Below are 15365 nucleotides of genomic sequence, written 5' to 3'. Positions count from 1 at the left end.
CACTGTTACAACACAATTAGCGAGAGGTACAACTGACAATGCGTAGAGAAGTTGGCTTTTAATATATATATATATATATATATAATGTTACTAGTGGGAGAGCCCGCGCGTTGCAGCGGGAATGCAATGAAAATTTGAGTAGTAGTGTTTCGGTCCGTTATGGTGGCAATATTAGTTGTGATTGTGGTAGGACTTTTGTCCGCTTACAACGGATGTCTAAATTGTCATAACAGTTCAGACACATAAACAGATCAAATGGAAGATAAATATATGTGAGCAAATACAAATGAAAAGTAAAGGTCAATATCAAAATTGAAGTCTCATATACCATTATATTTACCACATGTAGCATTTTTAAGACTATACAACGATATACAAGTGATTTTAAACCATCATATAGCACTTTTAACATCAGTAAGTTCTTATTTGTATCATATATGTGCAATTGAAGGCCCAAGAGCAACCACACAAGCTCCTGTAAAAGTTGGAAAATCAACTATCTGCAAAAAAATTAAGTCATTTTTAAGCATAAAATTAGGTTTATCAAGATCCTGACACGATATGAACAAGAATATTTTGTGGGACCAACAATAGAAACTTAAAAAATAGCTTAATACCTTGTATGCACATTGATTACATGCATGCACCAACGCATCAACAAATGCAACTCTTCCTTCAACGTTAATGTTGTTAACCTAAAATATAAAAACCAATAATCAAGTTATTCTTGTGAACGATTATCAAGTTATTCTTGTGAAAGATTATCAAGTTCTTCAATTACATGAACAAGATGAACATTCACAAAATCGAGGAAACTTAACTTATAAATTGGTAAGAAATATACGTTGATTGTGTTTACGTTTGAGCCTTGAGGCAGTTAACATGTCCTCGGGCCTCATATTGATTGCAGGATATAGACAACATAATGATTTTGAAAAAGGATTTTGATGAAAATTATAAATTTGCCAACATGTTCACCAAAAAGAGATCACACTATAAAAATACATATAACACAAACATGCTTCCAAGTCAGCAGCAGGTTATTCACGGACCATTCACGTAACCAAAAGTTGTGTGATACTATTATAATCATACCCATCTTGAAGAAGTGTTGATCGTGCCATAACTGTTAATAGCCTCATACTCGTTAAAGTACTGTGGGTGAAACAAGACAAAGAAGACTGAACGAGTATGAACTTTGTTTAGAAGGTGTTGAGATTGCAGAATTAAAGAAAGCTAAGGCCCACCCCACCCGTGTATTGATGGGATTAGCCTTGATATTTAGCAAGCAAAAATGATAAAGAAGACGGTGGATTTGGAAATTTACATCAACTTACCGACATAAGCAAAGAAAAAGCAATTTAGAGCAGCAATTATGGGTGTTAGTATTAATGCAAACAACCACTCCAAATTTACCTACATGGTCATGTAATATATTTAACTACTTTGTGAAGTCAATCCCGACTTGCCGAAAAACCGTTGTACAAGATTTATTCAATAGCAATGAAATAGTGCCCGCTATTTCATGCTTAGCGATAAAGTAGTAGAGAACTTAAGAAATACATCAAGCCAATTATTATATTTAAAAAAACGAACAATGGCTAGATATATGATATTAGTACGCTAAACATCGTACAGTGAGACAACGATGGTTCGCTACTTAGCGCGCTATAGTAGTCGCTACAACTGCTATTGACAACAGTGTACGGGTCAAAGCCAAAAAAGACAACATTTTCATTGCAAAATGGTGAAAAAACCTCTTCTAATCAGATACCCATATGGATAATTGATTGGAAGCAAATACATTTCTGTATTTCGACTCACATTGAAACTAAAGATCCACTTACATGTCCATAAAAACCAGATATTAATATGTCAATCCCAACAAATAAAAACATAAAAGATATGGAGTAAATCACACATCTTATACTTTTTTAGTGTAATGAATCTTTTCTCTTGACCTTTTTTTGTTTATAATAGGTTATATTATATATGCCAGTAACAAATTAAGAAAATGTGGCAAATATCTGCCAACCCAGACCGTGGCTCAGAGTAGATAATTGCACATTTGCACTTGCATACCTTTAAACATAAAAGGGTGAATGATGCACCTCTCTAGCTTTAACATTAAGGATATGTGACAGCATACAAAGCTTGAACTACAAACAATCAATCATGTTGAACAATACTGCAAATTAAATGCATATACAACAAACTAAGAACTTTGAATTAATAGGAAGCCAGTTAAGTTAGTTTTTATTTTCACTTAAAGCTGATATAAATAATAAATACATCAAATATACAATTTACTAAAAAATTTGTATATATTTTGGTTTAACAGTCTGGTCCGATTAGATACATTTGGTTCCAGTGTTAACCGCAAACCAAACCATTCAATACAGTTGGACAAATATTGAAACTTACCGACCAAAAACCAGAAAAAAAAACCGGCAATAAAGGAAATGTTCAGATTCAAATTTTGAGAAAATTTTTCTACTAACAGATTCATCACACTGTAATAAAACCCAAATGATCTTTAGAACACTCATTCAAAACAAAATTAGATTTTCTTAAAAGTAATTAAAAAGAGTATATGCTAGTGGAAGGGCTCAAATCATCCAATATTTTATTAAACGAAAACTCACTTTTAGTATTTTTCTATATATCAATGTCCAAATCACAAACTATGAACAAGTGATCGAAGCAACCCACATATTAAAAGTTAAAATCATCAAAACAGTTATAATAAAACTAACATCACCTATAAAAAGATTTATAGTATAACTAACATTACCTATACGGGAGTGACTATAAATAAGAACAAAAACAATTATATAGATCAAAATTACAAAAAACAAATAATTATATTGTAAATCACTAAAGCACACACGTTATTTACTTATAAAGAAGAAAGAAAAGTCAAACATCCTTGGTTGTAGAGCTATATTGGTAAAACACATCAACAAAAAACATAAAAAAAAACTCTACTAACATTCTTTGATGAGCAAACCCATAACTTTTACTTACTAATACCACAAATTGACCTAGACATCCACCTAAACCACTGTTGGTTCAGGCCCCAAATTAACTCAACACACACTCATGTATGAATGTATGTAATATACACAGAAACAAAATAAACTTTGGAACTATCTAAAATGCTCAAACTATTATATTGAAAGTGATAGTACAAAAAAAACTACGTACTATGCTATCCTATTTATAAAAGAAACTAAACACATGCATAAATAAATCTCCTACTTTATAGCAACTAACTATCAACGTGCAGCTATTCAACATCCATTTCCAGCCATGTTCTCCTCTTAACTCTGTCAAACCCATGACATAGTCTTCTACAAACTATTCAACCCATGCAAGATATTAAGAGCCCATTTTTCTGAAACATTTACCCGACTTTGACCCAATCAAGATTATACCCAACAACCACAATATCATGATTTACAAATAACATGTTGAAAGAGACAAATTAGACGACATACCACTAAATAAGTCACCGACCGTCTGGTGTGTGTGCCCGATAGACTGTGAATCACCGACAGCTGCCGGAAACGTAATTGCTTGAAATAGGTGACTCCATGGTGGGATTTATGGTGAAGGAAATCATCCTGGTGACATATTTTTAACAATATCATAAACAAAATCAGTTATTCTAACGTCAATTGACTCTAACATTGAACTAACCCTAATTTTGCAATTGAAATTCAAGTATGATGATGATAACATACCTTAGAAGCAGAATCCTTAAATTCCAACCTTGAAATAGTCCCCAATTAGGCCAAAATCAAGATTCCTCCTAAACCAAAAACCAGGGTTAAAATCGGTCATAATCACCATCAATCAACAAAAAAAAGATTCATTTGTAACTTACAAACATGGGAAAGAGTTATGGCCCATAATAGGAGGAATTTGAAGCTTGCGGCCGCTGGAAAGGGTTAGGGCACCTGATTATAACAACGTTTTAATTGAATATGCAATTAGCGGTTTCCGTCACGAACGGTTTCAATTAACCCTCCATTGATTGATTTAACCCTCCATTGATTGATGATGAAGAAGGCATTCAAGTCGCCGCATTCAAATTTCTCCAGAGGCCGGAGAATAGAGATTAGCCGGAGCATTAACGTGCAATTAATGTTACGGCGTCTTAAGAGAGATAGTATAGGGAGGTGAAAGGGTTCCTATACGTATTATAATCTGTATGTATTATTATAATGTAATATAGATAAAGCTCTTTTCTCACATCCTGTAAAAATTTTAAATACAAAAGACCACAAAAAGTGATTCCCTAAATTTATAATCCGAAACATACATTTAGAAAGTCGATCACTCATTCTAAGAGGGATACATGAGCACATTCAAATTTATTTTCTAATTAATTCAAATATTAAAGTTAATTTGTAAGGCCTAGAGAATTTGCATGATCTTACGTCAACTAAGCTGCTGATTATGCCAGACATCGGTCTACAAAGTTCATCAACCAATCAAAACACTCAAAAAGGAATAACGAAACCTCCCCACAACAATTATGTGCTAAATAATGTATGGTTAATTGTTGTGACAAATATGATTACAGAAACTAAATTGCTATAGTTCTAATATAACATTTTGACCAGGTCAACTTTTACTTGTTTAACCAGAATAAAAGAACTTAGTTATTGAAATACAATGTACAAATAATACATCAGTTAGTATATACCTTTTTCATCGTTATTTTCCTTTGCTCTTGAGCCGCATTCTCAAAAACAATCGGCCAATTTGAAAAACATCTCTACAAAAATAGCATAGCATACTGACATCAGTATTAATGCAGCAGGTTATGTACTTTTTGTGGTAGATGCAAAGTTAGTTAAGAGTATATGTTGTAAATATTTGACATTGGGAAGAAATCAATCAAACAAAAAGTTTACCATACTTTCTGAATTTTGTTTAGAAACCTGTTCTGCAGAACCGGTTAATACCCATTTGTAATAGCACCTTTCCGGGCCGGAGAAATCAGGCAAATCGGTTCTGGTTCGAAACCAGTTCCGGTCCAGGCCGGACCTGTTGCACGCCCCTATTACAGGAACATTTACCAGTTTCTAACAATTCAATTTAATATGACCAAATTGCCCAAACATCCAAGATCTTCAATGGGCTTTAATTTGAACAAGGCAACAAACCAGCTAAACAAGCCTAATGAGCGAGCTAGCGAGTCAATCTTACCTTGGCTCCGGCTTGGCTTATTTACTAACTGTGCCGGATCGGCGGGTAAAAAGTTTTGGCTGTTCATTTTTTTGGGTAAACTATTTCATAACTATTTCATCAAATAATAAAACAATTGAGTTAAAAATAAATAAATAAATAAACAGAAGTAAAAAAAAAGAATAAAAAAAGTACAGCTCATTACATGATGTGCAAACCTCATTTGATTATAATTCTTCTAGGTCTTCATATATTGAACATGATAATCCGATTTTGAGAATAGCTGTGAGATTCTTTGTTAGGCTCTGGTAAGCGCTAAAACTCTTCCCAACACACGTGTAATACCTTTTTTTGATCCATGAGAAATTAGAGCGACCATCTAAACACATAATTAATGATATCTTGTTAATGATAACTACGCCTTATGGTAAATAAAGTTAAGTTACACCTAGTTTTTTCACCGCAATGAACAAATGTATACATCATGCAATGCGAATAGTTTCATGGGAACACATCAGATAGCCTCAAGGATAGAGATACCTTAGGTGAGCTGGACATTGACCCAAAAAATAAAGTCAATGCGTTATAGAAAATATAAATATAAGATGAATTGAGGTAAAGGCGATACTGGACATGAAGCAAAGACTGCTGCAATCAACTGCAGATTTTCTCGTCGGGCTTGGTAATCGATCACGCAACTGCATTTTTATAAATAAATGTTCAGAACCAATACTATAGTTGTAAACCAAACTGAACAGTTTGGGTCGTTTGTCTTAGCGAGCTGAAATGTTTAGCTAGTGAATTCAAGCAAACTTGTTATATTTTTGTATAAAAAATATTTACCTTATTACAAATACATATAAAATAATATTTTATCACACATTATTAATAAACTGCAAATTTTAAAATAATTAATATATATTAATATTTAGATAAATTATAGATATTTAAGCTAGAGATTTAGTTTAAACAAGTCAATTAAGTTGCCAGCTAAACGGCCCAACTAAGTCGTTACAAATCCTTGGACTGTTTACAAAGGGAGTCGGTTCATCTCATTTACAAACGAGCCATGAGTTTTTTAACACTTTTTAAAACTTAAGAAACAAGTCAATTAGGTTGCGCAGCAGCTACTTTGGTTGTTGACAGTTGTCAAAATCAAAGCATGATTGCCTTAAAGAAAGCTTGTGTCTGTCTTCTTTTCACAAATCTTAAGAGGCACTAACCTATGTCAACACATATCAGAGAAACTTTTGCACCATCAAATTAAAAAAAAAAGTTTTTATAAACTTTCCAAACGAGCTCAACAAGCTTAATCTTAATCATAACTTATTTAGAGGTTCTCAAATGCTTAATGTCAACATACTTAAATTCAACAGTCAAATGTGAAACAACATGCTGGTGTTTGGATGACCATGAGATAAATTTGTCTCACACTTATCATGAAGTAGTTTAACATGTCTACCCTCTTAAGTGAGCATTAGTGTAAGAGACTATGCAGTTAGCTTATTATATGCAAATATAGAGGCCATGATCAAGTGTGCACTGATTGTTAGGAAAAAAAAATGTTTTGTAGGCATTCGTATGTGCTTCAAGAGGATCATGAATATAATTGCATATATTTTTAATATCAAGTTAACATAATGAGTATGGAAAAAAGTGAAGTTTTGTTACTTAAGTAACATCCAAAAATCTTTTCTGATATCAAGTTGATATATAAGCCTTTAATGAGGTGGAATGCTGAACCGTTATGTTGCAGAACCCACATACACTTGATAGTTTCAGAGTTTTTATCAAAGTTGCGTATGCTTCTTAGGCCATTAATAGACGAGTTGACGATGTTATATAAGCAATAACACAATTGAAGTGTTAATCAAAAGGATCTGGGTGAAGAAAAACCTAATTATGGAGTATAAAGATGTGTAATCAAATAATCAAAACAAACAAATAACGACTTACAAGACCAGTCTTCTTTTCCACCACCAGGGCGACCACTTAATATCCACCTCTACCTGATTAAGAAACACAAATTCCATCAAATGTTCCAAACTCTAAAACTTCAAACATATAAAATACATGAGGGGATACAAAAGATGATTGAAGAGAAGAAATTAGGGATTATCATAGTTTCAGAAATGGACCTTGATGATGATTAAGGAGATGAACGGCTCAACCTAGGTTCATCAAAAGCCAAGTAACATGTACATGCAATTTGGTAAAAGTACCTATGTTTTCAATTATTTGTATGATAAAATGTATGTAGAGTACGTAATAAGTACTTGATGGAACATTAAAACAATATAAATAAGTTTTAATGTGTATATATTAAATACAACAACAATCATACCTGATAAAATTTCCACTCATAACAAGCCTACTAATAGGGTATGAAAAGGATAAGATATATGCAGACCATATCTATAGCCCAAAAGAACAAAAATGTTGCTTCTAGTGAAACCTCGACTCTATAAAAGAGCTGCAGCAAAAAACATTAAACAAAAATATAAAGCGCTAGTATGATATTGATGGTTTCAAAACCATGAAATTACATGAAATTAGAAAGATACAATTGATTGAAAAGTCATGAAAGTGTAAATATAAGTACTACATACAACATCATAACACAACAAATAGGCTGAATTACTAGAGGACAATAGTAAATACCATATGCAACATCATAAGACAATATATACGCGTAGTAACTAGAAAAAAACAACAAATAGCGTCCAACTAAAGTGTATGATTCCCAAACTTCCTTAACCTTGGTAATACATCTTCACAAACTCTTACTATGTACCATGTCCTCAAAGAGTGTATATTAAATAAGTAGTCTAATTCTTGCATATGCTATGTAAATGATAAATTTACGTGCAACTTGATGCAATTTTGATAAATAAATAACCTAAGGCATATAATATCAATGATTGAAATGCATTCAATACTTTGGTCTCACCGGTAAGGACCTATTATTTGCTAAAGACACTTGTTCATGATTTTAATTTTGTATCATAACTAAAATAAATTGTGTATCATCATAGTCATGCTAGATTGCTAGGTATCACAACTTCCTATTGTCCTGTACATATTGACATAAATGGGTTAAGGCACCATGAGAGTATATAATTGGCCATAAATCCATAATTAAGCATGCAAAACTCGTGAAATGTTTATGGTTATGCGAGATGCATACAGTGGAAGAAAGTGGTATGATCTCGTCATCTATGTTTGTTAATGACTTGATTAGATAAAGTACGAGGCTTAGTCCATATCGACCTTGGTCCAGTGGCTGACTAATTTTGTGTAATTTTTATGCTTGCAAGAAAATAGGAAATATACTTGAATTACATTATTTGGATGAAGTAGTATGCTTTGGTCAAAAGGCCAAACAGACCAAACTTGTAAGGAGTGTCGAATTATGGAATTTAACTAAGATTTGAGTTAACATTTTCAAGACACATATATGTGTGCGTATTTCAAGTTATTATAGATTGAAAGGGTTGGAGTTATAAATTATAAGTCATGTTGTGAAAACTTACCCCATTGTATCCACTTAACATTTCACAAACCTGTAATTGATGTTTCAGCTTTCCCGTGGTTGAAGGCTATATATGTAAACAAGAGTGCAAGATGAATACAAAGAACTAACTACAAGGGCATTTAGGCCAATATATAACATAAGTAGCACACAATGTAATTAACAACATGATACCATAATCTATGATCTCAAAGTTAGCTAGCTACTTCTCTTTCATTTCTTGTAATACCATTTGCAATTCATCAGGTTCACAAGGGATTGCAATGGCACCTTCGTGTTTGAACCCATATTCTTCTCCAGCTTTCTTTAACAACCTCAAGAAACCAGGGTTAGTTAAGCATCTCAACTCGACCATGAACCTCTTTGGCTTCTCGCAATTAACAGCGACAACCGCAAAATGCCCTTCCTTTACATCTTCAAGCTCGACTTCAATGTATCGACATCTATGTATCATGCAATGTTGTATCGTTTTAATAAGAATCTTGATTACAACTTTATACTTATTTGCCAACTTATTCCCGTTGTTCTTGCCGTTATGCATCTTCATTTTAACTAACCGAGTCGGCTTTAAAAGCCTAAGGCCTAAACCTTAAACCTTGTAGCTGGAGTCGAAAGAATGATGGTTTGTTGATGTTTTATAAGGGTTTTTATAGTCTTAACTTGTGAGGAAAGGGTTAGTGTTCTTGTATTTGAAGTAAGTTGGAAAATGGAAGGGAAGTTTCCTTAGTACGGAAGAAAATTATTCTGCCATTAATGGCATCAATGAACCCCAAGTAGTAAGCTCTCAGCTGTCCAATATGGCAATATATCCATGCATCTAAACTTTGACAAAGTAAAGATTATTAGAAAGTCAAAATTGGCATCCTTCATTTTTCTACAAATCTCCATTATTTGAATAATTGTAATTTGTTTTTTTTAATGTTATACTTACTATTTTGTAGGTCCCGAAACGACCTTACGAACGGTTTTGATCTTGATACAAAGTGTCGAGACGGGTGCGGTAAATCAAACAACCGAACATAAATAATATAAAGATAAAATAAGGAATGATCTCGTTGTCGGTTAAAATATTGATAACATAAACAAATAACTGACTCACCCAAGGTGAGCTCCCCTTGAGTACGTGGTGATGTACATCTTGAAACACACACATAAAAGACTATAAAATGACAATAGCCTAACACAATACAAATAAACTAGAAGATCTCTCCGTTGAAGCTAAACGCGCATCCCGAAGCTCTCGTTTCGTGTCCGATTTCCTCGTCGGCTTTAATTATTCACTTGACCAATTATATAATGGGTTTCATAATTTGATATTGTAAGTCACTAAAATTAACCTTACATATTTTACACCAATAATCCTAAAGTACTCCTCTTGCATAAGTTTGAATATGGGGCCTCCGGTCTAAAAGACAATTTGTTAGTCGAATACTAATATGTGGATTTTCTAAAGGTTATTTGAATTTAAGATATTTTAGAGTGCATTCGAATTTGAATTCGACTTAATTCAAGTAGACTGGATTATAAAACAACACAAATAAAAAATAAGAAGAAAAAACTAAATAGCATTACTTATATGATATATGACTGTGTGTGTATTTATTTATATATGTGTGTGCTTACGGCGTGCGTGTATGAGTATAAGTGATCTAGATTCAAATATTCATAGTGAAATTACAATTGAAATTCAAATACAAACTGAACCCGAAATCCAATTTGGATGCTAAGCCGATTCGAAACGAATATGAATTCAAGTATTCAACTTGGTTTGAATTTTTTTTTTGAGTTTCATTTAAATAATAATGTACAGACACTATTTTGTGTATAATTAATTAATTAATTGTTTGGATAAACCTTTTGTTCAATTGCCTTACGTAGTTAGGTTAATGAGATGATCACATGGCTTAATTAGCATGCAATAGTTGAAAAAGAGTGCTTAAAAGATTATCCAAAAAATGATTTATGATCTAGCAATTTTGTCTTTTATTAGAAACATGTCACAGCATTTGGTCATGGTTCATTGAGCACACAAATCACGACTTTTCTTCGGTCACATCGTAACATGACTTAATGCCCTTCATGCTAGGTTTTGAAAACGACTTCTATGTCACAATTCCCATTTGGCCACTTGAAAAGTTTAATAAGGTTAGTCAAAACACATCGAATGTGATGTCATGTCGATAGACAATTTTAGCTATATCTATAGTCGACATGTAACTCCGTACACATGGTAGGGGCGAATTTGCATGGGTCACGATAAACACATAATATATGATTTTTTACGAATTTTACAAGGTACATATTTAAGAGGATCATAACATGTGAGGACGTCCTTGATATGATGACTTTAAATACATCCGTTGCAAAAGGCGAGTGAAAACAGTTTTCTAAACATCGACTTAGGTCAAACCACCTTATCAATAAGGGATTCGTAATCAACGTCTTAGATTCGACAAACCCTGCCAAATTTAGCCTAAAGGCACAACTTCGTATGAACTAACATATTATAAGTCATAAGGAGGTAAAATAAGGAATTCCGAAGATCCTAGCATACAAATAATAATAACATGGATACTAAATAAATACAACTATGGAAAAGGCGAAACTAAAACTTAAACGTGGCTACCATAAATCGAAATTCTGCTGATGTTGGCTAAACATATATTTATATTATAATGTATTAAATAAAAAGTAAAAAGTTTAAATTTACAGATAAAGAAGCTTTATGTGCATTATATATTTAACAATTTAGGGTAACATCTTCCATAGTACTCATCAACCTGAGATCAACATCGCACTTGAGGCATAATATTAATTTGTTGTTTACGTAAAAACAAGTATGCTTTGATAAATGACAATTACACACATAGAGTCATAGATGGACACGAAGCAGATTTCTTGTGATCAGAAGTTGTGTTTTATTGCTCAGAACCTGGAATCCAATGAGTTGCATAGACAACCCGCAGCTTCATTATCAGTGTCGTCGAGTCAATGAGTTGCATTGGAGACGAATCCATGCATGTTTTCATGGCCGGGTGATTCTCTCTAGCCATCCAGACAACATCATTTTGTCTCTTTGGAACCCAGTCACCCATTTGTCTCCCACACTTGATAACTAAAGAAAAAAATATTATGAATGATGTTTGCCATCTCCTCCTAAAGATCGAGGTTCGGTTTTCTTGTTGTTTTCGGTTAAAAATCCTGACATTTTTTTTGCTGGCTAGACCATATATAAACGACTAAACGAGAGATGTTAAAATGGATTGAAATGTCATATGATAAACAACTCCGAAGCATAAGTGGTGAAGATCATTGTCACATACAACACCTTGCTTGTTGCAATGGTAAAGTATATGCCCTTGTTTGGAGGTGTTATAAGTTTGTCTTCGAGGTTGACATTGTGGTTAAAGGTAAAGAAGTTGTGATAAGTCTAGTGCCGTTTATAGACATCCTTTACAATGGTCCACTTACTCGTTGTCCTTCCGTAAATAGTATCCATAGATTATATCCATTTTTAAAAGGATCTTGTACAAAACTTTTCTTCATTTCAGTCTGTTACAAAGATAAAATGATGAGCAAAATTGCTGAAGTGTTTTTGTTTAAACTGTATATGACTAGTAAAATGTGGAAGGAAATGGTAGAGCTTGAAGATGCTGTATTTTTTCTACAACTTTGGCTGCGTAGCATGCTACTACAATTGTTAGTTGAGTCGGAGTTAGCAGGTTATATACATGTTCATAGTGACTGTGGCAAAGTTATATACTCATTCCATGTCAAAGACAGAACCATTTCCATGTCTTCTTTGCCTTATCTAGTACAAGAAAGCTAAGTGTCCGCATGGGCTATGCTTGAATGGAAGTATTGCAAATAATTGTATTTCTTAAATGGATTTTTTTTCTAGTTATCATATGTAGGCTAGAAGTTGAGTGTGCTGAAGAAAAAAAAATAAGAGGCCAAGGCCAGGGATACCGAGATAGTCGTAAGACTAGTTAATGGTGAATTTTATCACACAACAAGTGAGTCACAACTGCTCAATATGCCATTGCATATTTTGGAATCGATTATGGAGTTATGTGTTAGTGAATACATGAAATTTCGTGCTACATGCAAGCGTTGTTCTTTAGCCGCACCTTTGATTCAATGGAGCACCAAAACAAAGCTAAAGAGTTGTTCGTTAATTTCACCGTGGTTGATGGTGTTAGGCAACTGTCAAGACACTATCACTTTTATAGATCCGATGTTTGGTGACATGTATTTTATGACAACACCTTAAGAATTGAAGGGGGGTTACGAGATATATGTATTGTTCTAGGTATGGTTGGCTGTTGATGTATAAATTTAAAGAAGGATCCCGACTTGTGTTCTTTAACCCGTGCGAGCTTCCAAAAGTTAAATACGGAGTATGTGGGAAGCTTTTGTTTCTCAGGACCACCTACTTCCCCTGATTGTATGGTGGTTGGATTTACAAGTTCCGGGGCATGGCATGTTTGCATCTACTCCGTATTTCGAGAATCAACATGGAGTGTATATTCTCTTGACTTTGGTTCCAATTCATATTCTTTTAACTTTCCAACGTTTAGGGGCCGAGATATCTATACCTTGTGTAACGATGAAAATATTGAAGTTTTTAAAGACATGAGCAATGATGATTACTCTTGGGAGGATATTGCAGACGATGTCCCAAGCAGATCTTTTACAAAATATTTTCTCTCAAATTGTGATCAACATCTTCTACTAGTCATCATAGGTAAGTTTGGAGGATCGGTTAAACTAGACGAGACTACACAAGAATGGGAGAAAATATACGAGTTGGGAAAACACATGATTTTTATTTGAAATACATCATGTTTATGCCATGAAGCTAAATCACCTAAAAATGGGGAACAAGATCTACTTTCCAAGGTTATTGCATAAAGATAACACGAAGATAGTGTTCTATTCTTTCGAAACATGCAGGTATCACATATTCGATGGCATGCATATGCAAGAAAGTTTCGGTACCAATCTCTTCGGAACCAAACATCTTTGTTTTCCTCATGCATTGATTGAACCAAGTTAGCCCTAGGACACATTAGCATTTTTAAAGCTAAGTTAATTTGGTGTATGCATCTTTTCAATGCTAAAGCTTGTTGCTTATACATTTTGGTCTGTTTTCGTTGAAGCATCTTCGATCGATTAAACCTACTTGTTCCGCGACTTAGTATTATTATTACACTAACCTAATTGATGTTTCACTTTTCCAGTTTGTTGTAGGCTATGTAAACAAGAGTGCATGATGAATTAATATTGAATACAAAGAACTAATTACATGGCATTTAGGTCAACATACAACATCAATATTCAATAGCATACTGTGTAATTAACCATATGATACCATAATCTATGATCTCAAAGTTAGCAAGCTACTTCTCTCTCATTTCTTGTAATACCATTTGCAATTCATCAGGTTCACAAGGGATTGCAATGGCACCTTCATGTTTGAACCCATATTCTTCTCCAGCTTTCTTTAACAACCTCAAGAAACCAGGGTTAGTTAAGCATCTCAACTCGACCACGAACATCTTTGGCTTCTCGCAATTAACTGCAACAACCGCAAAATGCCCTTCCTTTACATCTTCAAACTCAACTTCAATGTATCGCCATCTATTTAATATGCAATGTTGTATTGTCTTAGTAAGAATCTTGATTACAACTTTATACTTATATACCGAGCTACCGTTGTTCTTGCCCTTGGATATCTTCATGTTAACTGACGGAGTCTGTTTTTAAACCCTAAACCTTAAACCTTGTAATATATAAGGAGTCGAAAGAATGATGGTTAGTTGATAGTTTAGTAGGGTTTTTATAGTCCTAACTTGTGAGGAAAGGGTTATAGTGTTCTTGCGTTTATAGTAAGTAGGAAATGAAGGGGAAGTTTCCTTAGTACGGAAGAAAATTGTTCCGCCATTAATGATATCCTTGAACCAGATCCAATATGGCAATATCCATTCATTTAAAGCTTTGACCAAGTAAAGATATTAAGAAAGTCAATAATGGTATACTCTACATTTTGATTTTTGATTTTTCTATAAATATCTCAATTATTTAAACTTTTATAATTTTATTTTTATTTATTAGGATGGGGCCAACATATGTCGGCTTTGGAGTACCGGGCCATCCTGAAGTATCGGTTAATGATCCCTTTGTTTCCGGTAGATGAGCCGTGCCCGGTTTGCCGTAAGGTTTGTTTAGATTCTTTTGGTGAGCATGCGATTCACTGCAAAGAGTTGCATGGGTTTAAGTACAGGCATGATTTGGTTAGGGATGTTCTATGCGATGTTCTTAAACGAGCCGGAATTTCGGCTAAAAAGGAAGCCCCTGTAAACTTTATCACTGATCCTCAAGAAGGAAGATCTACACTACGACCGGCCAATATTCTTATTTTTGGGTGGGTAGGGGAAAACACGCTTGTGTCGACCTCACATGAGTGTCCTCTCTTGTTGGGATTAGGGACAATGGGCTTGTAGCAGGCCAAGCAGCATTGAAGGCGGCATCGAGCAAGGTTGTGAAACACGAGAGAGCTTGTTTGGAGAATCAACACGTGTTTATCCCCTTTGCCTTTGACAATCTTGGTTTCTTGGCTCCGGATGTCGTG

The 15365-nt window shown here is 33.9% G+C and overlaps 1 protein-coding gene across 1 annotated transcript; it reads right to left on the bottom strand.

Annotated features, from left to right (window-relative positions):
- Positions 1 to 14133: 14133 nt before the first annotated feature.
- Positions 14134 to 14475, bottom strand: LOC143545347 (auxin-induced protein 15A-like). Its single transcript, XM_077037255.1, has one exon. It carries the CDS (start codon positions 14473 to 14475, stop codon positions 14134 to 14136), a length of 342 nt encoding a protein of 113 aa, XP_076893370.1.
- Positions 14476 to 15365: the final 890 nt, after the last annotated feature.

The sequence above is a fragment of the Bidens hawaiensis genome, unplaced genomic scaffold, assembly GCF_021521415.1.
Source record: "Bidens hawaiensis isolate Kalapana, Puna unplaced genomic scaffold, B.hawaiensis_p1.1 tig00013942_1, whole genome shotgun sequence".
Lineage (NCBI taxonomy): Eukaryota > Viridiplantae > Streptophyta > Magnoliopsida > Asterales > Asteraceae > Bidens > Bidens hawaiensis.
The sequence above is the reverse complement of the archived record's forward strand: the minus strand, read 5'-3'. Positions and strand labels throughout refer to the sequence as shown.

Excerpts from the sequence above, each read along its gene's own strand:
- LOC143545347 (XM_077037255.1), bottom strand. The coding sequence starts at position 14,475 with ATGAAGATATCCAAGGGCAAGAACAACGGTAGCTCGGTATATAAGTAT.